The 25,944-nt window shown below is 31.7% G+C and overlaps 1 protein-coding gene across 4 annotated transcripts; it reads left to right on the top strand.

Moving 5' to 3' along the window:
* Positions 1 to 1,112: 1,112 nt before the first annotated feature.
* LOC108735269 (trehalase) lies at positions 1,113 to 25,553 on the top strand. Of its 4 annotated transcripts, XM_018467158.2 has the most exons (6): positions 1,117 to 1,779; positions 16,246 to 16,561; positions 16,747 to 17,663; positions 17,749 to 18,299; positions 18,361 to 18,616; positions 19,495 to 25,553. In XM_018467158.2, the coding sequence occupies exons 2-5, from the start codon at positions 16,446 to 16,448 to the stop codon at positions 18,613 to 18,615; spliced, it is 1,839 nt and encodes a 612-aa protein (XP_018322660.1). In that variant the 5' UTR covers positions 1,117 to 1,779; positions 16,246 to 16,445; the 3' UTR covers position 18,616; positions 19,495 to 25,553. The 4 variants fall into 4 exon arrangements, with proteins under 4 accessions (XP_018322662.1, XP_018322660.1, XP_018322661.1 ...); XM_018467160.2 differs by lacking the exon at positions 16,246 to 16,561 and having other exon boundaries at positions 1,113 to 1,779; XM_018467157.2 differs by lacking the exons at positions 1,117 to 1,779; positions 19,495 to 25,553 and adding an exon at positions 9,515 to 9,784 and having other exon boundaries at positions 18,361 to 18,615.
* The last annotated feature ends 391 nt before the right edge of the window (positions 25,554 to 25,944 follow it).

Here is a 25,944-nt window from a genome sequence, read left to right on the forward strand (position 1 = left end):
TATTTTTATTTTTATTCTAGCGTGAATCAGTTGCAATTTATTCTAACCATTCATTATTTGTAAAATGGAAATAAAAAGTAATTATTTATATATAAACAGATATATATGATTTTGAAATTAAAATATTGAGAAAATAACTAAATATCCGGATTTATTAAATTTTTAATAATTATGGAGTCTGTTATTTAATAAAAAAAATAGGTATTGATAACAACTACCTATTCATCTGAGCACCTATTTAACAATTAATAAATAATAATGGGTCACTCGACTTTTAGTACTTAGCATGAAGGTCTTGGTCAATGTACATAATAGCTGTTTATACGCATGAAGCGAAACGCATTACTTGAAAAAAGTTTTAAATGAAGCATGAAAACTACCAATATTAATAATGCAATAAATAACCGTTGTCTTAAGATTCTGATTTATTGTAAAGGGATGTTTTTTTATTTATTTATTAATTTTTAAACGGATTTTGCATATTACATGTTTATTTTAGCGGTTTATACTATTAAAATAAAAAGAAGATCTTATGGCGAAAATTCGGTATTTGGACGTCTGCCGGTAAATACCACAGTTATCTATTTCAAATAAAAAATTTTAAATTTTTTGATAAAGATGCCTAAAAGATTATCCTTTTGTTTATTCACTTTCGTAGGAATGTGAAAATATAAAATAATGTCTCTGATCTTTATAATTTCGAAACAAAAGAGGTCCACAATGAAACTATCGAAATTCACATGTGAAAATTGGGTTGGTGTAGAATACTACGTGAACTGACTCCCCATTACGTATGTTATTATTTATTACCCTTATTTGCAAAATTTGCAAACCGAAATAAGTATCTAAAATAAATAAGTTACAACTACAGGTAGGGAGTGTTGCAAATGTTACAATAAATTAAATAAAATAAATTTTAATTTTCATCATCAGCAGGTAACATTGTGTAATGCTTTTACAATACATGTGTATTTAATTAGTATCATATTCGTATAAACGTATCAGCTACAAAAAATCGGATCACGACTGATCGCAAAAGAAAGCGCAAGCTACGTATGATGTATCTGAAAGTTTTGGCATATTTCCAGTCTTATATTTTAAAATAGAATCACATGCTTAAAGCTCGTTTGAATTCTTAAAATTTAATTTTTTTTTTGGAAAAAAAAGAGTGAAAGGCTACTGTACTCGTCAAGGTGACAGTATTGCTAGACATTGCAAGATCTAAGGACTTTCTTAGAATCAGTGTAATTTATTGACAAAATGAATGACGAAATAATCGACGAAAAATAACCTTGTAGCTCGTATAAGTGGTAAAATTGTCTCTCGCAATTTGAGATAGCCAGGCAATCGGTGTATAGTTTCTGTTTTATATACTTAAAGGAATGTCGATTTTTGATCCTTTACTTAAAGACCGTTCGTCCATCTGTCCATTGACGTTGCCAAACAAATACAAACGTACAACACGTGACGAACGACGTTTGAGGTTAAATTACTCAAAACGTTTCTGATCGGTCAAGTTGAGACACGGGGAAGACGTTTTGTTAATGCAAATTTAGTATTGTTGACGATATCACCGTTTTATTTAGTGGTGTCGTGGAAAAATTGCATGTGAACATATTTAGTGATTTGCCGTTGTCACACGTTCGCGATTATCGGGAGACAGCTACAGCTGATTCACTGTCAAATTATAATGTGGTTTTTAATTAAATTGGGATAAAAGGACAATTAGCTGGTTGGAACTTCAATCAACGATGCTGTTCGAAGGGAAAAGCATTTCTGGTAATTATTTATACATACTCTCTATTATTTTTGCTTAACAGTCGTAGTAGGCATACAGGTATTGATCACTAAAAAGTAAAAAGTTGGTTTACCTGTTTAGCGGGAAAATTCTAGCGCTTCGATTTAATTTGAATTACGCCTTACCTTATCTATTTTAGTTTAACATACCCAGCGTCTATTTTGGTACGCATAATGGTCGCAAATAATTTTTTATTTGTATTTCTCATAATGTAATGTTTATGAAAAAAATTAAAAATAAGCTATAGAAACTCTAGAAACCTTGTATCACTTTGTTTTTGCAAAAACTTTGCAAGTATTATTAAAGAATTAATTATAGCGTGATAACAGAAGGTCAATAGTCGTGAAATGTTTTATAACAATAATGATATCACTTAAAGAATTTTATTTCTTGAAATTTTAATAATAAAATACTGTTTAAACCGGACGAAGCTAGTTTACTGTAGTAATGGACAGGTGTGAACTGTGACGTGATCACTTTAACGTGCACCAGGTATTACGTTATAGTCGACACGTTTCCTCGACATGTCGTTTCAGACACACCTCCAGCTGTCGGTCATCTTACGTCATTAAATGACATCGTTATTGTCTTATTATTTATGATAATTTTCCTAGGGGGAATATACATGCAATTGCCCTTTAAAAGGATAACATTAGTTTTGTAACGATTACTATACAATTGATGCTTGGCATTTTAAAACGATTGGTTTTGTTTTAACTTTCGTTAGGTTTTATCGTTTGAATTAGTTTCTCTGATTTCTACATCATATCTTAATATGGTGTAGCAATCAGAGGGTAAGTCGTAATTTAAATGGGAAGATGGGACATACCGGGCATACGTCCTCCTCAAAGTGCATGTGACTTTTTTTTGTATTATCGTGGGAGTCGTTCAAGTATTATGTAACGCAGTTTTTAAAAAAAATTACCCCCCACTCTATAACGCACCGTAACGTTTCAGTTTACGCCCCTAACCCTTCAAACGTTATGTAACTTCCAAGTGATCAGTTTTACCTAAAAATGTCGCGCAAAATATATTATTTATAATAAACTTTTTTTTCCTTGGTTGTATTTGCACCTCTATTTACCCTACTGATGGTTAAATGTATGTTGTTAAGAAATCGTTTCGTTTCTGTCATTTCAATATATGTATTTAAATGACCACTTAAAAATTGCTTTTATTGGTGTTTAATTCTGAGGGTTGGAGGTTGAAGCTATAAAGGCCAACGTCAAAATCTTCAAATTTAAGAAAACTGCAGTAGAAGTTAAAATATTTCTAATTACAGCATGCATGGAGTCCAAGGCTTATTTACTAACTTTTACTTAGCATATGTCTAATATGAAAAATTTTGGCAAAAAAAGAAGTTTGACCTTTATCATCAGTTGGCGCTAGATGGGCCAATTCATTGACCCACTGTTTATTTCACAAAATAAATGAAGAAAATTAATCAAAATACTGACTAACTAGCTCACCAAGCTATAGAATTATCCCCATTTGGTTATTAAATTTAACAACCTAAAATTTTAAAATAATTTCCAAAAGTTTAATTGTGAATAACCAATTCATCTAAATAGTTCAAGTTAGCATTTTAACATTTATTTTCTTTCTTTTTTAATGTCTACTAATACACGTACTGACGTTATAATCAACCTTAATAAGTACAAAACGTTATTATTCTTTTGTATTCTTTTATCGTTTTATTATTTCTTTACTTTGCCATTGAAAAGTAAAAGTTTTCTTTCAACTTTAACGGGATGTATTGAACAAAATGGGTTAAGTTAATCTCTGAAGGTACACTCTCATTGTATTTCGTAATGTTACTGTTTTTGTATCATTCTACACCAAGTACGTGTTCATAAACACGTGCAGAAGCAAAGATGTGAAAAATAGTTTATTAAGAGTATTTAAACACAAAACGCTTTTCTCAAAAAAGTATTTAAATGTAAGTATTTCAAATAAATCACATCCCTATGTATAAGTAATAAATATATTGAAGAGCAATGCTAGTTTTGGAAGATTTTAGTGTTGGACAATAATGCATGGGTCTGAGTCGATGATTATTTATAGGTGATACAGGAAGTAATAAAGTTTACCATTTATGGATTTAGTACCTTTATGCACCATAATTAGATCAACATTAGCCATTAGAAGTGTTTTGGCACTCCTAGAAATAATACGCACGTTAATCATAAAGATACTTATTGTTAAAAGTGTTTAACCATAATGGCATATCTAAAATGTCCATCTCCCCACGTAACCCCGCCATTTTTGACAAAATAGAAAAGAAGAGTTGTTCTTAGTTTTTGAATAAGTTATGCTTTATTTTTGGTGATAATGAATTTTGAGAAGCAACACATTAGAACACAACACTAGCATGATTCAGTTACAATCAATTTTACTGAAAACGAGGGTAGTTTTGGTTTAATTATTGATGCGATTATTTTATTGACAATAAATGGACATAAATGGACGCAAACGCTAAAAATAGCACCCCTTTGTTTATTACGTCTTAACTACTATCATCCGGTTTTCATACTTGCATATTATGCCTAATTGGTCAAATCAGTAGGGTTTATTGTACAGCTTTTGAAGCATCGAATTTATTTGTGGGTGCAAAAATTTTTCATATATTAATTGGTGGTACTGTGAAAAATATATATTTCGGAAAACCTGTCCAAGTGAGTGTTTAAATTAATTTTAGCTTCAATTGCACTCCGAAATTATGCCTAAATTTATTAATCCTCAGAAACTAGGAATCATTAGGAATTTTTATGTATGCACAATTTGAACAATGTTTTTTCTTTTAAAATCTGTATTGTTTCTTTGGAACTCAGTATATACAGGGTAAACGACTATTGCCTAAAATTTTGGTAAAATAAGACCTACGAAACAATACAATAGTTTATTTTAAATTGTTTCGGTTATAGGTACCTGTCGGAAGTATTCGATTCTAAATTCAGATTGTTTCTTATTAATAAAAAGCATTTTTTAATAGAAGAATTGAATGTGGTGAGATACCGTGCATCTTTCCTAATTGGTTTGGAAACTTTTGAAATAAATTTTCATTTATTCTTAACTTATTGTGCAATCGTTTTAATTACATATAATTGGATGTAATACACGCATTTCACGATTGAACATGACAAGTCTTTACCTATATCGATCTAGCTGAAGATAGTTTACTCTTCTGAAAGGCATATATTATCTAGAGATTAAAAACATAATTAATGTAGATTGTTATTTCGTGCAGTGGATACTACCATCAAATTCCCTTTGTAAGAAAATAAATTGTCCATTGTGTATACGCTTTCGAAAAAAAAAATACTCTTGCAGATATTGCATGTCAGTAATGTTATGAAAAAAGCAATTATAGCGTGTTAGATAACAGGTATTAATAAATTTCGAATATATAGATGTAGATAATATATTTGTCTGTACAAAGTACCAATTCGCCATTGCTTCAGTGCTGCAATAGCATATATAGAGGGTATCTAAAAAAATACATATACATAAACAGATACTGAACAGATTTCCTTATTGTCCAATGTAGTGTGTCACATTTTAAGGGTTTCGGACCTTATGAAATCATAAGAAGGGACTGCCCATTAATTTGGTAACGCAAAATTCATTAATTTTTAACCCTGACCCTTCTCACGTAGCGTGTGAATTGTAGGCTTTTCAGCAGATTTTTTAATTCTGAAACTACTAATTAAACTAAAATTATTGACGCGGTTTCTCGTGTCTATCCCAGATGAAAAAATAACTAAAATTCCTTTTATTTCGCTGAAAAAAGGAGTTTTAAAACGAAGGTCGAAACTTAAAGATGGAATATCCCACTGAAGGATTTTGTTTGTTGTTTACAAATTTCTACATTTCATCTAATTTTAAATTTGATTTATGACTACAAAAAATTACCAGTCTCATTCTTATTTTCAATATTTGTAATTCGAAAAATCTAAAATAATCATGCAGATAGATTTTTTTAATGTTACATAAAAAAAATAGTTGTATCATTTATTTTAACATAATAGAGAAGCTTTTTTTTGTATTATCTGTTCAATTTTTGGTGGCCTTGGCTAGATTTAGCTGATTTACAATCTTCATCCGTTTATTGAAAAACTTACGTAGGAAAATTATAATTTATTGTGTACAAAATGTCTGTTATAATTTTCCTTGGTGATAATAGAACATTTTTATATTAAGTATATATAATTTAATATCTTGTGCACTTTTGTGTAAGAGATCAAAACGTTAACTTAATGTACCTTCATGTAAGTAAAAACCAAAATAAATCTCAAATAGGTAGATTTAATGCAACCACTCGATGGTCATTTTAATTTAAAAATATCTCGACGTTTTAAAATAGTTAGTTGCGATGTTCGTATAAATATGTTGTTCTTACTGCATACTTACTCTCATTAAAAAAACCTTCAAGTTGTCTACAATAATTGCATTTCAATAAATTAGTAATATTAACGTAGAAAATAATATTAAATTATAACTTGTCAGACGTTTTAATTTCTCATTGGCCTTAAACGATAATTATCAATTTTATCTTGAATTTTCATTGGTAGAAGGTAATCACTGAACTACATTCTTATTAGTAATCTATGCACCTTTTTGTATTTGGAATATGTTAAATTTTAACGTAGTTTTGCTGTTTTTTAAAATATTGGCCTATTATATAAATTTGTAACCTTGCAATTACAAAACTAAAAAATTATTGGTCATACCAATATTAAAATTGAAGTGAAACTCTATGTGAGCCACTTTGCAATTGTAATATTAACAAAGTGGTCAAAAGTGTGATCATTCGGTGAAAATTTTTTACAAATATTAAACAATGGATAAATGTTTTACAAATTTACTTAATAAAACTCACGTGTTTCAACCAAGTATTGTTCAATAGGTTTTTCATTGTTCATATATATAAAAAAAAGTCAGTTCAAAACATGTAAACAACTTTTCAGGAATAATATAGCTACTTTAAAAATACGGTTAATTGTTTCTTTTAATGAATTTTTGTGGTATTCAGAATTCACAATGGTTGAAACATATCTTTATATTTTATAAAAAGTATGCTGTCAGTAACATTGACTTATTTAAAAATAACTAATAAAATTTGCGATAAAATGGAGCAGTCAATAACGAACATAATGCATTGAATTCATTAATTTAAAAAGTTGCAGATAACATTGTACTTAATGTAAAATATTAATTATTTCTTGAGGAAAGTTTCCCGTCATTCGTTATTTTATTTTATTTAATAAAATTTAAATTTGAAATTTAATCTGTCCATGTCGCTTAATATTAATTTAATTTTTGTGCCATCAATTTATAATTGATCGTAAGTAATCATATTACCGATTGTCCTCATAGTTGCTACATGTGTCGTAAAAATAATTTTGGTACGGCATATTTCATCCTTAAATTAATGAAAATTGTCTTACTGTTGTTAAAAACTTTCCCTTTTGCGTTGACGCAAAAAATTAAATTCTACATTTCTATTAGATCGAAATTCTTGGTGATGGTAATTTTCATATGACTAATTAATCGTTTCCGATGCTTATTTGGGAAATAATCGAAAGAATTTCCCAAACTCATACTGGAACCACTTTATTTTCCGTATCACTCTGAACTATCTCGAGTTTTTAACAAAAGTAGATAGTGAACGTTTCCCATATACGCATATACGATATATTCAAATTGTACATGCAAATTTTTATGTTTTTAAAGTAATTTAACCAATTTCCCTTTGTCAAACATAAATAAACATTTTTTACAAGTTGCAGCTATGTTCTCATAAAACAATTGTACGCACTTAATCTGTTTTTAGTGTTGAAATATTTTTTAACGTTAGTTGAAAAACGACTTGAATCTTAGAGGTACATATGCACTATGTTCAAGTAAGTATAAAATGTTATCTGCAATAATGTGATGTTCTTTGTCAATTAAATGCTATACCACGCAGAAATTGAATAGAAATGCAAATTCCTTTTCCCAGGGGCGGCCGATGTATAGGTGCAGAACTACCAAAAAATATAATGTTTATGCTTTTTTGCTAATTACTAAAATTTGTTAATATTGTAATTTAGTGTATCTGTGCATTCTACACTACACCCGACGTTGATGGGCTTGTGCAAAATCGCCCTTTGCCGGCCGTGTTAAGTGGTAATCCAAATAAATTCTCTAGGTCTCTAGCCGAACCCGTCGCGATATGCTTTATATCGGGTTGTTCGGAAAGTCATTTCGTTTTTTTTTTGTGGAAATTGAAGACAGTTTTCTTTCTGGTAGTAGCATAATTCCACGCTCATAAAATTTTTGGTCTTTGCTGCCAAAAAACTGATCGAGGAGGTTTTTGACCTCCTCAATTGAGGTGAAGGTTTTACCGTCTAAAAAATTTTGGAGTGACCGGACCAATAATAATCCGATGGTGCCAGGTCTGGACAATATAGTGGGTGTAGCATTGTATCCCATTCAAGCTGTAAAAGCTTTTGGCGAGTGACCAAACTTGTGTGAGGTCTCGCGTTGTCTTGGTGAAACACTACACCTTTCCTGTTGATTAGTTCTGACCTTTTCTGTTGAAGTGCATCATTCAGTTTGTCCAGCTGATGACAGTAGACTTCCGAATTAATCGTTGTGTTATCCGGTAAAAGCTCAAAAAAAACGATTCCTTTAAAATCCCACCAAACAGACAGCATCACCTTTTTTTGGTGAATATCGGCTTTGGAAATGGTTTGAGCCGGTTCATCTTTTTTGCTCCATGACCTCTTGCGTTTGACGTTGTTGTATACAACCCATTTTTCGTCCCCAGTGATGATGCGCTTCAAAAACGGATCATTTTCGTGACGTTTGAGAAGCGAATCGCAGACGTCAATGCGGCGACACAGATTTCTCTCTGTGAGAACATGGGGAACCCATACATCGAGCTTCGAGGATAATCCCAGGCCTTTCAAGTGGTCATAAACTGTTGAATTTGATAAATTTAACCTCAATCCGATCTCACGTGTTGTTATTCGCCGGTTCACATCAACTAATGCCTTTATCGCGTCTTTATCAGCTTCAACCGGCCTTCCCGAACGTGGTGCATCTTCGACATCAAAATTGCCGGATCGAAATTTAGCGAACCAGTTCTGGCACTGGCGTACTGTCAACACACCTTCTCCATACACATCAGTCAATTTCTTTCTGGCTTGAACAGCATTTTTACCCTTTCTGTAGTAAAACAGTAAGATATGTCGAAAATGCTGCTTATCGCTCTCCATATTTAAAAGGGCACCAACCAAAAACTACTGCGTAGAATTAATTGGAATTTTTCACCCACACGCCTTGCTACATGAGCTCTCAAAGCATATAAAAATTATACGGCTTAAATGTGAAGTTGGGTGCAAAAGAGTACAATTAAATCCTATGTCGGGAAAAAACGAAATGACTTTCCGAACAACCCTATATTACTGAACTGGACCGCACGAGACAGTTCTGTGCACTACTTCGAAAACCCGCCTTGCTGTATACACCCTTATTTGTTAACATAAAGCCGCTCAAGTTATAGGCAAGTTTGCAAGGGTCATAGTTCAAAAATAGGCGAGTAAATATTTCTACAACTCCCGATTCGTTTTATAACGAGTCACCACTGCTTATTCTATAACGATTTTATTTATATCTGGTGCAGCTTCAACCTATCAAAACTAAAGTTTTTTTTTGTATCATTACATTTAGCGCAGCCGTTCAAAGGTTAATAAGGGGGAGCCGGGGAGAGCATATAATAAGAACCAGATAATTAAACTTTGTGAAGCCAAAAAGTTACAGGAATGCGTTGGCTTCCTATAAACGTATTTGTTTTTTACCCGTTTGTGTTTTCGTTTTTGACTGTGCGTGAATCATGTTAATCGACTATAGGAAAAAAATTTAAATCAATTTTGTTCAGAGATTTGTAAATATTGTGATGTGATTTTCCACAACATTTAGTGACAACGGTAAAACTATGAGGTGAGAATTGATTAACATACCTATATATGTATGTGTTTGAGATGAAAGTAAAAGCTTATTTATAAAAATGTTCCTCATAACATATTGCCAAATACCATCGCGTTTGTCCAATGCACAGAAAATGTACATACCGTCAATTTTACAGTAATTGAAATTGTAGGAGCTCATGGAAAATTTCGTTAGTATTGTGTGGCAAATTTTTGAATGAAAAACAAACAATTTTTTTTGTGAAAACTTAGTCATAACCCTGAAAATTATTTATATTTACAGGTAAATTTATAATTTATTGTAACACGAATGTTATGGTATTGCCTTCGAATATGTATAAATTATTATTGTATGTGTAGAAAAAAAATCACATATTTACCTACAAGTGGATGTTAATGAACTATTTCGATTGTGTAAACAAAAAATGATAATTTTGTTAGAAGGCGTTTTATTTTTTTATTATATTGTAAAGCTAGTGACTGTGTAAAATGCAGTGTCGGCGATGCAAAACGGTCAGGTCAGACAGTTTAATTATATACTTTTATTAACAATTTTATATAACTATTTATCAACACTAACAGTAGATAAAAGAAATGATAATTTCTGGATTTTTTTTAACACCGAATATTAGTAACCTAATGTAATTTACTTTAACATTTTTAATGTTTATTTATTTTAAAAATATCGCTATAATTATTAAAACGGTAGTGAGATAAAAACTGTTTTGTTTTTGTTATGGCTGCAATTTAATTACTGTCTTATAGTTGATAAAAATTTTTTAAAAGTATGGTAGGTACATTTCCACAGAATGACGACACAAACATTTATAATACGTTAGCAGTTTTTATCATTTATTATACTTCAATTAAATGACGATTTTCCGCGAAATATCATCAGTGGGGAACGACCGTCGTTCGCACATGTAAGGTCCAATGATTAAAGTTTTATAGGGGTTAGAACTATAAATGATAGCTATTGGAAAGTACTTTCGCGAAACCTAGTTCATAATGTAGCCTGTGTATGTATGTATTTTCACCTCGTTTTCCGCAAATAGTAGCTTAGTGTCCTAAGTACGCCCCTGATAGCCAAATATAAAATTACTTGGTGAACTAATTCGTAACGAAAAGAAAAAGCAACACTTGATATGTTTTGTTTCATAATTATCGTGTTTCCCTATTTTAGTAATATATAATCACCATAACTTCGGTCGTTTTTATAGTCAAGAACGAGTTCTAGCCATATTGTAGTAAGTTTATAAAACTGTAAATGAGAATTCTTTTTATCTTCAAAAAGATAAATAAAATCAATTATTGGTACTAATTTTTTTTTTTGTTAAGCTGCCAGTAAAAGCTTAGTTAAAACAAGCACCATCTGTTTGGCAAAAATTCAATTTTCAAAGTTAAAATGAACTGACTAAGATTCTTTAACCTTTGGAATACAATCCACATGTCCGTCCATAAAGTATGAACATGTATATATAGAAACAAGTATTACTGTAAAAAAGTATAATTTGCCAGGTCAAAAAGTCGTAATGAAAAATAGATAACAATTCCCGGGTTCGATTCCCGGCTGGGGCAGCAACAATTTTTCCTTCATTAATTTGAAGTAGTTTGTAGTGCGTAAAATTTCAGAAATGAATTTTCAAAATAATATTTCATATTAGATAATAATTGTTTATAAATAATAAAATGAAGGATTTACATAATCATTGATTATTTCCACCCTGTTTGAAGTTTAAGAAATGACAGTGTTCGCTTGAATTGTTTAATACGTTCAACATGTTACGATTTAAATTCACAACTACCCAAAGAAAAGTAAAACTAATGCCCCGTAAGAAAGTTCGATATAAAGTTAAGGCTATGTTTAATTTTTTACTGTTACACAATGCGATGCCAGCCACAGTAGTTGGCGAAACGTCAATCAACCCTGAATATCAAGCATTATTCAAACAATACCAAGCATGAAATCATAACCCTTTTTAATCTCTAATCGATCTTAACCCGCCTTACAGCTAAACCTATACCACTTAAGAAGACGTAATCAATTTTTCTGTAACGGTTAAGATTTTTTACGACAACCCCTGAGGTCGCGATCACCACTACTGTATATATACTATATTATAATAACTGTTGCATTTGGATGTAACTTATTGTAGTGCGTCATTTGTGATAAAGATGACTAATTAATATTCTGTTGTTACGGCTAAAATGGATGACTATAGTAAAAATGATGAGAGGTGTGTCACGTTTATCAAATAATGTCGCAAATAAATACAGCACTAATAGATACTTATTCATTTCCGATGAAAATTGTTAGCAAATTGTTTTCATGAAGGCATGTTTATCTTATCAAGAGTCAACATTTGCATCATACTATACTTATACTGATTCTAATCTTGGAATATTTTCAAAAGTCCAGCAAGGCGGTCAATACGTTAACTTATAAATTAGTTCAATGAGCAAATTGCATCGAATTTGAATTTTTTACGTAGAAAAAAAAAAACAAAGAACCATGATAAAGTAGATACAATGCTCACTTTAATGTACAATGTATTTTATTAAGCAATTTGCTTAAGCTAATTACAAATTTTAAAAGATAAGTGCTTAATCTTAGAGGGTTTAAGATTTAAATATTGTTAAGTGAACAACGTGATATTTTCTCATTTTACTCATAACAGCATGTAATAAAATAAAATCTGTAGAAAAATAGCTTGCGCAACACAATATAATTAGTGCAGAAATGGATAATTTTATTTTTTTTTTTGACAGATACACTTGTATTGATTTCCTCCTCGAGCGCTTTTTTTTATTTATTTGAGAAACGTAGGTAATAAAGTTCTGATAAGTATCAATAACAATATACGTATATTGAATGTACAATTCAATAAGTCTCAATAATGTCTCAATAATTAACAATAAAAGATGATAGAATTGTTTAAGTCATTATGTTGTTTACTTCTCCTAGTCATCTGGTGTCTACTAAAGTAGTAATTGAAACAAATAATTTGAAACAAGAATGCCACAGCATCTGACGTAATATGACAAAAACCAACAGCAAAAGGAACTGTTTATCAACATCTCATGTTTTTCATTTATTTTTACCTGTTTACGAGAAGGATTTTCTGTGAATTGTTCATCTTTTGTCTTACGATCTATCTGGGTTTTTTAATTTTAGATACTGCTCCATTCCTTATTTAAAACTTACGGATTGCTAGTTTTGTATAGTAATGTCAGGAATTGAATATCTTCATCATAAGGTCGTCAGTTCTAAGACGCACATCCACTCTTTCCTATTCTGAGCTAATCTTCGCATTTCCCCAAAACTAGAAAAACACTAATCTAATCTAGGTTTATTTCTACTCCTCTTAACTCCTCTGTTTCTGCCTATAATATGTCTCTGACTTGACCCTTCATGCCTGAGAAGGTGTCCTACCAACCTATCTCGCCTATTCCTTATTGACTTCCATAGAGTCCCCTTTTCTCCTATTCTTTCTAATACCTCTTCATTTCTAACCTTCTCTATCTACTGTGTTTCCTATATTTACCTACTTTTTCTTCCCTTACATATAAGTATTTTTGTTTTACTTTTATTTATTTTCGTACAATACTGTTTTGTCAATACCGCTTCCATTTTATTTAAAGCTATCTCTAACTCCTCCTTGCTACATGCTAACACAGCTATATCATCTGCAAATTTAAGCATACTAATCTTTTGCCCTTATATATATATCCCTACAGTTGTACTGCCTTTAATGATGCGGTGACTTGACTCCCTTCTTAATAATTACTTCCCTACGTTGCATCTCCAGCCCTATAACTGCCTGTTGATCTTTATACAAACTAAGTATCGAAGTAGGAACTAAATAATAATTTATATAATAAACTACAAAACACCTTTAAGCTTCTTAAATGAAAGCCTTAATAATATTAGTGTACAATAAATTTATTAAGATTTCTAAAAATTTAAATTTGATCAGTACAGTTATTAACTCACCATGCGTCTATACCCAAGCTGACATACTTTTGTGCATTTATTTTTTGTTAAATTACTCCCTCCTACATATATACCTAAATAAAGCAAAACAAACGCGTGCCAACAGTCATTCAAAACAATATCATAAGGTTTGGCCATTGTTGATAGTTTGTTTTAATAATGTTAAAAAAAAAAGGTACGTACTTTATCTATATTCCTTACCTAGCTACCTACACAAAAAGTAAATTTAGGCACCCCGTGAATATAGATCTATACCTCTATATAATTTTGTGTTAAAAAATTACTGACTATGACGGTTTGCTGCATCCTTTTGTAGTTGATGTTTACGTTACACAAGAAAGTTAGGATCTTTTTGACATACCTATACCGTGTTACATAACAGATAACGCAAAACTCCTCGAGTTTCGTGATACTGTATATTATACGGTAGAGGCTAGAGATGTGATTTATTTGAAATACTTGCATTTAAAATGCAAATACAATATACCTAGTTCCATTTTGCATTTGAATACTTTTTTGAGAAAAGCATTTTGTATTTTACTTAAGTGTAAGATACTTTTGCATACGTATTTTCTATCGTTAAGTTCTGATATTATTACCGATCATACGTTATATTATGTATAAGATGAGCGATAATTTGACCATTGAAGCCATTAGAAGCTTAAAAGGAAACTCAAAAAATTCTAAACTCCATGGAAATGGATAATCCAAAATATTGAAGATTCGATAATGTTTTCCCGTCTGGTTTTCCGTGGTCCATGGAATTTCGCAATTAAGAAATGGCGAAACGTCAATGGATCACTGTAGAACAACCGGGAAAACATTTATCAAATTCATGTGCCTACGCTGGCCGTGAAAACCTGAAAACTAAAAAATATTGTGGTATGTTAATAGATATAATTAAAGAGTCTCCAAATTTCAAAATCTTTACTTATTGAATGAACCTAGAGCTAAAGAAACTATCAATTCCATTTCTTTTCATTATTACAATGTGTAAAAAATGAAAGCCAAATGGAGTTTGCTGTAAAAAGGTTGATACTGGTTTAAAATTATCTACATCTACAACCCTGTTTTGGCTCTGATTTTTTAATCACCTTTTGGACAATATATATGAAAAAAAGCCCTCGATTTTGACAAAGTTTTGCAAAATTAAAATAAAAACGCCGCACAATTTTGAATTAAGCAAAACGTCTTGGGCTTTTTAGTTAATATAATGGGAGGTCCAGCACTTGTTCCCTAATTGTCGTTTTATGAGCTTTGGCCTACCCGCAGCTACGTCCTGTTGCTCATTACTAATATGGGCGAAGTTTCCTTGTACGAGCTTATTGCGATAATGCGTGCGAGAATGACGCAACTGTAGAAATTGTATGATCAGAATGTGGCTTTTTCGGTAGAAAAGGAGGTGTGAATACAGCTATTAATACTTTATCTTACATTGCGCAATATGTTATTGTAAAAATAGTAACCAATAAACAAAATATCGACCGAAAAGGAAATAATATTATGCATAATGCAATATAAAGAACTATGTTCAAGTTCATAGTTTTTTTTCTTGCAATTGCCTACCAATTGCACTTTTATATCTCAAATATTGCGACGATGTTTTCCCCACAAGTCTGGTTAAATATGATCAGAAATGTACTGTGGAATTTAGCAAGGACGTCAAAAGGACACGAACTTTGTGTTCTTTTCATTTACCGGTTGGAAAACACCTTCAATTTCAAAAATAATGACGGTTCATATTTTACAATTACTGTTGCTAGAATTAGAAATTGTATGAAGGAATTTCTACATTAATACGTCAATTACGATGATGTAATTAAGATATGTTTGGGAAAATATTGTTCCGTCATTTTTTTTTATCGGTTTTGCGTCTGATGAGCGATGGATATCTGTTGGAGAATACAGAATAACGTCTGTATCTTCTCCTATTGTCGGTTCTTGGTATAGTTATAGGCAAGTATATGAACTTGATTCAGATACTACTGTGAGTTTGTCAATTTATCATCTTGATTGCCCTGTTGCCTTACTTTATTTTGACTTCTACGAAAGTCATTGAATGTCATTCCCTTCCGAAGGTGTGTCAGAGCCAACCAATGGAATCTGGGGGCACGACTTTACGTCAGAAGCTGCGTAAGTAGCTATTTCACCTGACTGAGCGATAAATTAGTTTATTCGAAGTTGCGGCTTGGAAAACAGTACGCAGCATCGCGGTACAAGTTTTTACGGCGTGATAACGAAACATATTTAACGCATCGAGAAACATAATCCTGTATCAAATGCTGTACTACTCTCTTGGGCATCGGAAGTAGTAACTTGAGACATACCTACCATTTGTTAATTAATTAATTGTATTTTTGCCGGTTGCCATTTGTGATTGTTATAAACCGTAATAATAGCAACTAATGAAAGGTCGATCAGTTATTTCGCGTTTGTGCTGTTGCTGATTACCTACAGCATTTTTTTATCTTCCTTCGCAGGAGTATCGTGGAGAATACTCTTCGTATTAACAGCGGTTCATATCTTCGCTGGCTGAAGAGAGCGAAAACAATAAAAGAAGAATTATTCATCTTCAAGTGCCTCAGTAAATAAATAGACATTACTACAAAACAACCCAGTGCGATATTATTGTGATATTTAGTAATACATATTTAGATAGTTAATTTTTTTTTTTAAAATAATGTGCCCGTTTTTCCAAAACGTTATGGCTCTAGGATCGAAATTGTTTCCACTGTGTTATGTTTTGCTAGCCTTCACGTCGTTATGTTTAAGCGAAAATCGTCCTCCTTGTAGCAGGTAAGTCTGTTTGTCAGCTGCAATCTGTTTCTTTTGTAGGTCTTGTTATCCTTGATAGATAAAACCTTGCCCGTTACATTAATTGCTCTTTCCTTTACTGCACAGAATTATTATCACAGCACCGTCTTGTTCTAACAACAAACTTTATCGACGTCAAGTGTACAGTATAATTTTATGTTTTGCAGCCTTATTTACTGCCACGGGCCATTACTTCATACTATACAAATGGCCAAAATTTACGAAGATTCAAAGACATTCGTCGATATGAAATTGAAACGTCCAGCTAACGAAACGTTAGAAATATTCGAACAGTTTATGATAAAACATAACAACACCCCAACAAATAATGACGTAAAACAATTCCTGAGCCATAACTTCGAGCCTGCAGGTCAGGAATTCGAAGATTGGGTACCAAACGATTGGGTCGAATACCCAAAGTATTTAGATAAGATTCAAGATCCACTGTTACGTGAATGGGGTGTATCATTGAATCTCATCTGGAAAGAATTAGGAAGAAAGATGAAAGAGGAAGTTAAGCAAAACCAAGATTTGTACAGCATTGTTTGGGTTCCTCATCCTGTAATCGTGCCTGGTGGACGGTTCAGGGAGTTCTATTACTGGGATTCTTACTGGATAGTGCAAGGACTTCTTTTGTCCGAAATGTACGAGACAGTAAGAGGAAAATTGGAAAATTTCTTGTATATTGTAGACACGTACGGTCATATACCGAACGGTGGACGAATATATTACATGGAAAGATCTCAGCCGCCCTTGATGATTCCAATGATTAAAAATTATTTCGATTTTACTAATGATATTAAATTTATCGCTGACAACATGCGTATAATGGAAAAGGAATTAGACTATTGGCTAACTAAACACACAAAAACGATTTTACACGACGGCAAAAACTATACGTTAGCTGTGTACGGTGATTTTTCAAAGGGCCCGCGCCCCGAGTCCTATTCGGAAGATATTGATAGCGCAGCTATTTTTAAAGATCAAGATATGAAAGAATTTCATTATTCTGAATTAAAAGCTGGCGCCGAATCGGGTTGGGACTTTTCTAGTCGGTGGTTCATTACAAACGCTACAAACAAAGGTAATAATAAAAAAAAAATCTGTTATTAAGACGGTCCTCTATCCTTTGGCTTTGTGGTGGATTCTTAATATTTTTTTATTCGCAGGAAACTTAACAAATCTAAACACTAGGTCAATCGTCCCAGTTGATTTAAACGCAATGATATATTGGAACGCGGTTTTATTAGCGGAATTTCATGAAATTCTGGGTAACAAGGATAAAGCTAGTAATTACACTGACATTGCCGAAGAATGGTTAGAGGCTGTTACGGCAGTGCTTTGGCACGAAGAGGTCGGCTCTTGGTTGGATTACGATCTTATAAATTCCATAAAAAGAGACTACTTTTACCCGACCAACATTTCTCCTTTATGGACAGGCTGTTACAAGAAGGAAGAGAAAGAAAAAATAGTTCGACTTGTCCTGAAATATTTGCAGACAGTGAATGTGATGTACCCTGGCGGTATACCAACTACAAAAGAGCATACTGGCGAACAGTGGGATTTCCCGAATGCGTGGCCACCTCTACAACACATTATGATAGTTGGATTAAATAGTACCGGCGATGAAGCAGCACAACGTCTAGCTTTCGAAATTGCCGAAAAATGGACAAGATCGAATTATAAATCTTTCAATGAAACAGCCACCATGTACGAAAAGGTAATGAGCGAAGTGGACTTTCCGGATAAGTTTTAAGATTGACACTCCACGTTTCTTTTAGTATGACGCAACGGTGTCAGGAGGTCATGGAGGTGGTGGAGAATACGAAGTGCAGTTTGGTTTCGGATGGACTAATGGCGTAATCATGGACCTGCTGGACAGGTATGGCGATGTTTTTAGAGTGGAAGATGCCCCCCCAGAAGAGTATCAAGCAATCGTTCAAGGTGCTGCCATCAATGCACCTTCCACTTATGGTCAAGTGGCTACCGCGTTATTAGCTTTAATTGTCTCATTAACAGCAGGATACATTGGGTGAGGTAAGTTAATTTTGACCGCTGTACAAACCAGGCATACACTACATTTTACAAGTTAGTGTTTTATACGCCGTTGAAAATAATATAACGCTTTAATTGGCGTTTATTCTATTAACGAAGCAATACTTCGTTTCTAGACGCACGTTTAATAAATCGTAATTTTCAGAAAAAGAAACTCATACTTTAAGTACATAAACAGGCAAGTTTAGTATAGATTATAGGGAAACAAACAGGTTATTTCTCGTAAATGTTAATCAAGTTTTTATAATATATCTGTAGATACCTGGGTACTCATTGGTATTAAATAAAAATTCGTAAAAGTATACAAACAAATGTAGTATCATGTGCATGGTTGTAGTGTCGATTATGGATTATAAATCTTGGAACATATAAGGCACGAAACGAGTATAACTTAATTAAAAAAATGTTATCCACGTAATTAACGCGGCTAATATGCAAGATTATCGCCGTATAACACTATAATTTAATATACATATTATTATTTGCAAAAGAATAAAGAACTTGATAATGGAAGTGGTTAAAATGCAGTTATTATTTTATTTTTTAGTTTTCGGCAGAACACTTGACCAATTTTTACGTGCTACATTTATTACTCAATACAAAATTATTATCTGTTACCACAAAAATTGTACTTGTATCTGCTGCTTTTAAATTTAACTTTTATATCTTTAAAAGTACTACAGTTATTCCGAAGTTTATTTTTGACTTGCGTTCTTGAAAATTAGTTAATATTTGTAATGGTTTTTTATCTCGTTTTTATACTTTAATACAGTAAAATAGTGTATGCTATTGGTTCTTTACGGTAATTTGTATTTAAAAACAAAAAAACAGGACTGACTGTTATTTTCTTTTTGTTTCAGGAAACAGCTTCTGTACATCTAGTTTGACTTTTTAAAGTCGCAACATGCGACTCGAATGTGTGATAATAAAACTGTAAAGTAGCTGTGTTAACATGCAATTGTTTTACTCTTTTTTTATAAGAACATATTTTATTTTGAGTGGCAAAACGGCAATAATTTGTTGTACGGACCTGTCTCGGTTTAATTTTGAATAACTACGGTTACCGTAACGCTTTATTTTAATATTGAAAGTATTATTTTAGTTCCTTAAACAACTAACTTGTAGTTCTTAATGTATGTAATTTTTGTATCGACTAACAATGAGGTTGCATCAAACTTAATTTATTTAACGCTTTTGTTTGTTTTTTTTTTTGCTTAATGCGAAGAAATTTACATGGGGTTGCTTTAGTAACATGCAACATGATAGCGGTTTCCGTAAGGAACCGGGGGACGAGAGATGGAGTAAGAATAGCTCCCTCCCGAAGGTGCGGAGACCGAATAAAAAAATAAGAAAAAAATCAATTGTTGAGGTTAATCCATAAAATTTTCCTTTTTTCGAAACATAATTAGTATAGGGGTGAAGAGGGGGGAGTTCCCCCCCATAAGCTTACTTACATAACACATACGTAATAAAACAGGGAGGGGCCAGCATTTATTCTCATCCCTGCCATATCATCATGCCGCAGGGCAATTAGTCATGTATTAAAAATAGCAACATTTTATGGAATAACGTTAAAATTGATTTTTCTCTTTTTCTATTTTCGCACAACACCTACCCCATCGGGGGAGGCTTTTCCTACTCCCCTCTCACGTCAAACTCCTCTGGTATCCGCTATCATGCCGTAGATTACGAAATCCAACCCATTTATGTTTTAATAGCAAGTTTTCAAAACAATAGCAGTATCGTTTATGTTGTTATATGAACATTTTTCAATACGACACCTAATGGTATTATATTCTCGATATTTATAAAACCGAGCAAATAGTGAAATATTTCAGTGAAAATGCCAAAGAAAAATTTCTAACTATTTTAAGAGTAATGCTTTTTCTATTATCCTTACGATTAGCAGATTTTTATTTGTTTAATTAGTAAATGTGTGTTCTTTATGTAACAAAAATCCTTTCAGCAAACATCCGATGAACTAATGTTACCTTTGATGTCTCCTTTTTAATCAAAAACATCGTTTTATTTATTATTGTTACTAACTGTCGATATTTTATAGTATTAATAAAACATCTGTTTAGTATGCAGGGTATATACGAAAATCCGTGCTCAGAGTGGTGATTTTCGAATTAAAATAACTGAACTAGAATTTAAATATCGTAAGTTTGGAGTTTTTAAAATTTTTTTCTCGGTGTATAGCTATTCCGAACATCCTGTATAACGAGTTGCGTTTGATGCATCCCTCTGGGAACGTGCGCAGCGCGTGCGTGGTAAATGTTGGATATAGAGCTTTATTATATATATATTTAATTTATTCGAATATATTTTTTAAATCCAAGCCACTTTTGCTGGCAAAATTTAGTGGCAATAAAAACAAAGGTACCTGAATAGTGCGTTGCATGCGTTTATTTTACAACCTTTTTGTCATTAGATATACGTTGAGATTAAAGAAATAAAAGATAATACCTAATAACATAAGATAAGTCCTGAATCCTAATCCTCAAACAAATACTACGACATATACGATATATAATATATTCATACATATTACAACATGTGTATTAATTAATTTAGCTCAAACTCACACACATACATAAATATAATAGCTTCTCCGTATAAAAAACTGACTTACTGCTTTCACAATCGTCAAAAAATTACTTCCGCAAAATAATACAAAATGCTTTGTTATATGGTCTGTTTGTAAAACGGAATGTACAGTATTGGACGACAAAAGTATACTATAAATACTGAAACGAAAGCTATACAAATAAAATGTACACGTAACTAGTAAAATTTTGAGATTTTATGTTTCAAAATATAATATTCCTAGTATCGGCTTCAGTTTTTGATTTATTTACCATAGTAATGCCATATACCGTCCCCGTATACGAATTTTACCGGTGGCCTACTTTTTTTTTAAATTCTTACCAATTATTTCCGGTTTTTGATCACTTTCGATTTCAATTATTGTGGTTGTTTATTAATTCTCTAATATTTACTGTCTAGTACCAAATCGCGGAATGTATGTGACGGTGAAAATGTACCTTTCTCTCGTTCTAATGACAAGTAGAAAGTTTGGAAGACATTCAACTTGTATTGTTTCAAATAACCGAAACATTTGTTTGTTATGCAGTTTTTAATCATCCATTGGCAGTGGTTTCTAAAGAATTAACACTGAAATAAATCTCCGACTTCGTTAAAATTTTAGTATGTTGTGCAGTTACTTATATTTACATAGTATTCGAGCTTCAAAAAAAAAGGCAGTAGAAAAACAAACCAACCCCGGTCTGTATAACTTCGTTCGTGCTGTCTTTTCCTACCATAACCTTGGTATATAAAACAATCAAATAAAATCATTCAAGTTTGATTAGGGCAGGAGTATAAGATTGCAGTAGGAAAAGACAACATGAGCGAAGTGAGTCTTTACACAATTGTAGGAGTACAGTTTTTTTTATCAAATTAAACTAGATTGGTTTAAGTTTCTCTTCTGGGGCTTCTTTTTTTCGAAGCCCGAAAACTATGTGAAAAACTGATCTAAACTAAAACTATTTACATCTAATCTTGTAAAGTAAACTGCAACGTATTAAAATTTCAACGAAATGAGAAATGAGTCCATTTATCGGGGACCTTTACCTCGGCATTTATTACGAGACATCACAATATAATATGTATTTCGAATAGATGAACAAATAAGTTATTATTTTCAACTACCCATTGATTGTAGCCACCATTTCACATTATTGTATTAATTTAAATCATGTTTATCGAAAAGAGGAAATTCGAAGAAAAAAAACGGAATACAAAATTGGTTTTTAATCTGTGGGGTACCCTAAATTTTTTTTTATATAGAATACTGTAGATCTACAATATGAGTAACTTGACCCGACTAGAACACGGATAGATCAATAAGATAACTTCGTTAACACTACTGATACATATATATGTGTATAATTGACGCAATTACGTAATGATATAATTAGTGTGTATGCATTTTAAGCAACCCAAGTTATACTAAATGAAAAGCCACCTTGTGACCTTGGCTAACACAATAGACACATAACAATCGTACTCCGAACCCTTCATGGTTGAACTGACGTGAATGGCAGTAAAAATAAGTCATACACATACCTTTGTACTTACGTATTATTAATTGTACAGTACTCGCAAACATTGTCTATTTTTCGGCGGTTAATACCTTTGTTTAGTTAAACTACATCTACTACGAACAAATACGGTCATTTTTTACAAATTCAATTGAAATAAAAATTTAATGGTTACCACATGTCAAAATGTATGCAACCAACTGTGTAGACGTTTAGACCCATCCACTTTTTTCCAATTGTTTATTTCCAACTGGAATGTGTCAAAATTAATGATTAAACAATAACTTCCGGAGTATCTAAAGTAGGCTGGCTAAGCAACGTTCTCATTTTTTATTTAAACATTTTATAAGTCGTCAGTTAACTCCAGAATGTTGTACTGTCTGCTATCTTCCTACATTTTTTATTGCTTTTTTAACAATCATTAATCGAAAACTGGAATTTTTAACCGTTTTGTCCACGATTAACTGAGCGATATACATAAAATTATTTTAATATAGGTAGTATAGATTATTTCTATAATGCGTACTACCTGGTAGATAAGAACCACTAGCATTTTACATTTATTGTACACAAACAGTACATACGAAAAGTGCGAAGAATTTAATATGTAATGTCTTAACGAATGAACAATTAGGGAACCTACGCAGCTATTAACAAATTAAACTCGATCTAATTAGATTTACCGTGCTATTATACCGTTATGAATGTACTTCTATTGGTTCGTAGGAGTTACTTTTAATTGGACGACCAATCGGAAAGGTATGTTGCCGGTAATTTGTTATGTGTTTCACGAAAAGAAAAATGTAAAAACGGACAAACGTAACCTCACCTCTGATACTTATTCCGTTTTAGAAGGTCTTTACAACTTATTATTTGCCAGACAGCCCGTCAAGGGCAGATTAAAACTGTTTTAGAAGATTTTTCGTCGTTGCCAAATGCCACTCGCCAAACTAACAGGTTAACAGCCACAGCAACCAAGCACCTACAATTTTTATTAAACTAATTGTATACGGTACAGTAATTTCGCAAAAAACGACTCATTTAATAATTTTGAACTGACCGAATTAAATTTCCTATTTTACCATCAGAACATACGCTTCTGTAAGCTACTGTACTTTTTGAGAAAATATCTACTGTATAGGTAACAGGTTGAAACGTAGAATTTAGTTGCGTAATTTTTTATTATTATTAAAAGAAACTCATATCAAAGCTTAAATTTCATGCATGTATCTTTTTTTACATAAATTTAATGTTTCTAGTTTAAAGGGCCTTTTTTGTTTGTTTTATGAGACAAAAGTATATATTTATGTGGTAATTTTGGTCTGATTGTGGTAAACAATAATTGCTTTACAGCAATATATTATATTGGTTAAAAGGTGTATGGTATTATAAGCGTAAAGAAAAAAATTCGATTGTTTACTGTATTTTACGTATTTATACGAGAACATTAGTCAAATTCATTCTCAATCGCGTTGTAAAATGTATTACGTCATTTTTAAATTAGAAAGGAAACTCAAAAATTGGTTTGGGGTTAGTTATTACCTATAATTATGTTAATTGCGTTTCATTTTCATGCCACGTTTTACCAGTTTATCACACTTTTGTAGAAGTTTTGTTTAGTTTTGCAATTTTATTATTATAATGGTTTAATGCGGCATCTTCTATTATTATTTCAATCAAAAAATATGATTACTCATAATTCACTGTCTTTTGCCAACGTGTGTATTAAAGTTGTACCCAATTTGCAGAATTACCTACACGTGTTGACATTGGTGATTTCATTTTCATTAATTGTTACCAATTGCACGTTATTTATGCGACCCCATTCATTGCTAAAACTTTTGAGATACTTCACAAAAAGCCGATTTAAAGAAAGCATCAAATATAAATATTTTCCTAATAAAGGAAAGTTAAAAGGATATTTCTGTATTATTAGTTGTATCGATGGTCCGATTTTTATGAAACAATATGAAAATACGAAAAAAATATCACTTTTATGTATTTCAAAATGAAAATTCATTTATTTAAACTGTACCATTATTTGAACAGGATTATGGCTGCTTTATTTTGAACATAATTGAACCACAATTATATTTTAAACAACAACTCTAAAATTTTGTTGGTTGAAGAAAATAAATAGCAACTAACATAAAACGAGTTGTCATTGAAGCAGCTGAACGGAATTTTAGAAATGTTTAATTTGTTTTTCCTTCCATATCAAATGCATGGATTTAGTAAGGATCAAAGATAATGCAAATTGTTTGTTAGCACTTATAATGCGATGCTGTTAAACTGTTAAATAAGTCTAAATAGCTGTACAAATACTTGTTTATTACTTTAAAATAAAAAGCAAATATAGCAGTATGCAACATATGGATTTTAAAGCTGCCAAACTAACGCGAGTATGAAAAAAAATACTTAATTATATGTTTGATATAATTATGGACTTATAACAGTGATTTTTTTTTCTTTTTGTAACTATTGAATACTTTTATTTTACGCGGGCTGAAACAAAGTAGGGACCTATATATTTAAATTTTATATCTGCAGATGCTATTGTGATAAGAATCCTTTAGAACTAATCATCGAAAGTTACTATTTAATGAAGAGTGAATTTCAGCTTAAAATTACCACATAAGTTATTGTATAAAATATCAAAAAAAGGCATTATAGTTATACATTATGTATATGACACCCTAGTAACCCTTTATATTAACCGATGATTTTAAATTTCTTTTATTTTATTATTGATGCGATGCTTTATACCTATACAGAGTAACTTGATAATAATGACAATTCCCCATAAAATATTTATCACCACTGATACATATATATGTGTATAATTGACGCAATTACGTAATGATATAATTAGTGTGTATGCATTTTAAGCAACCCAAGTTATACTAAATGAAAAGCCACCTTGTGACCTTGGCTAACACAATAGACACATAACAATCGTACTCCGAACCCTTCATGGTTGAACTGACGTGAATGGCAGTAAAAATAAGTCATACACATACCTTTGTACTTACGTATTATTAATTGTACAGTACTCGCAAACATTGTCTATTTTTCGGCGGTTAATACCTTTGTTTAGTTAAACTACATCTACTACGAACAAATACGGTCATTTTTTACAAATTCAATTGAAATAAAAATTTAATGGTTACCACATGTCAAAATGTATGCAACCAACTGTGTAGA

Source organism: Agrilus planipennis, unplaced genomic scaffold (assembly GCF_000699045.2).
Source record: "Agrilus planipennis isolate EAB-ADULT unplaced genomic scaffold, Apla_2.0 scaffold15, whole genome shotgun sequence".
In the NCBI taxonomy this organism is placed as follows: Eukaryota; Metazoa; Arthropoda; class Insecta; order Coleoptera; family Buprestidae; genus Agrilus; species Agrilus planipennis.

What these genes read in the sequence shown, in the direction of transcription:
- LOC108735269 (XM_018467158.2), top strand. Translation starts at nt 16,446, where the DNA reads ATGTGCCCGTTTTTCCAAAACGTTATGGCTCTAGGATCGAAATTGTTT. An exon ending in AATCGTCCTCCTTGTAGCAG is followed by an intron (nt 16,562 to 16,746) that starts GTAAGTCTGTTT and finishes TATGTTTTGCAG; the next exon opens with CCTTATTTACTGCCACGGGC. An exon ending in CAGCCACCATGTACGAAAAG is followed by an intron (nt 18,300 to 18,360) that starts GTAATGAGCGAA and finishes CGTTTCTTTTAG; the next exon opens with TATGACGCAACGGTGTCAGG.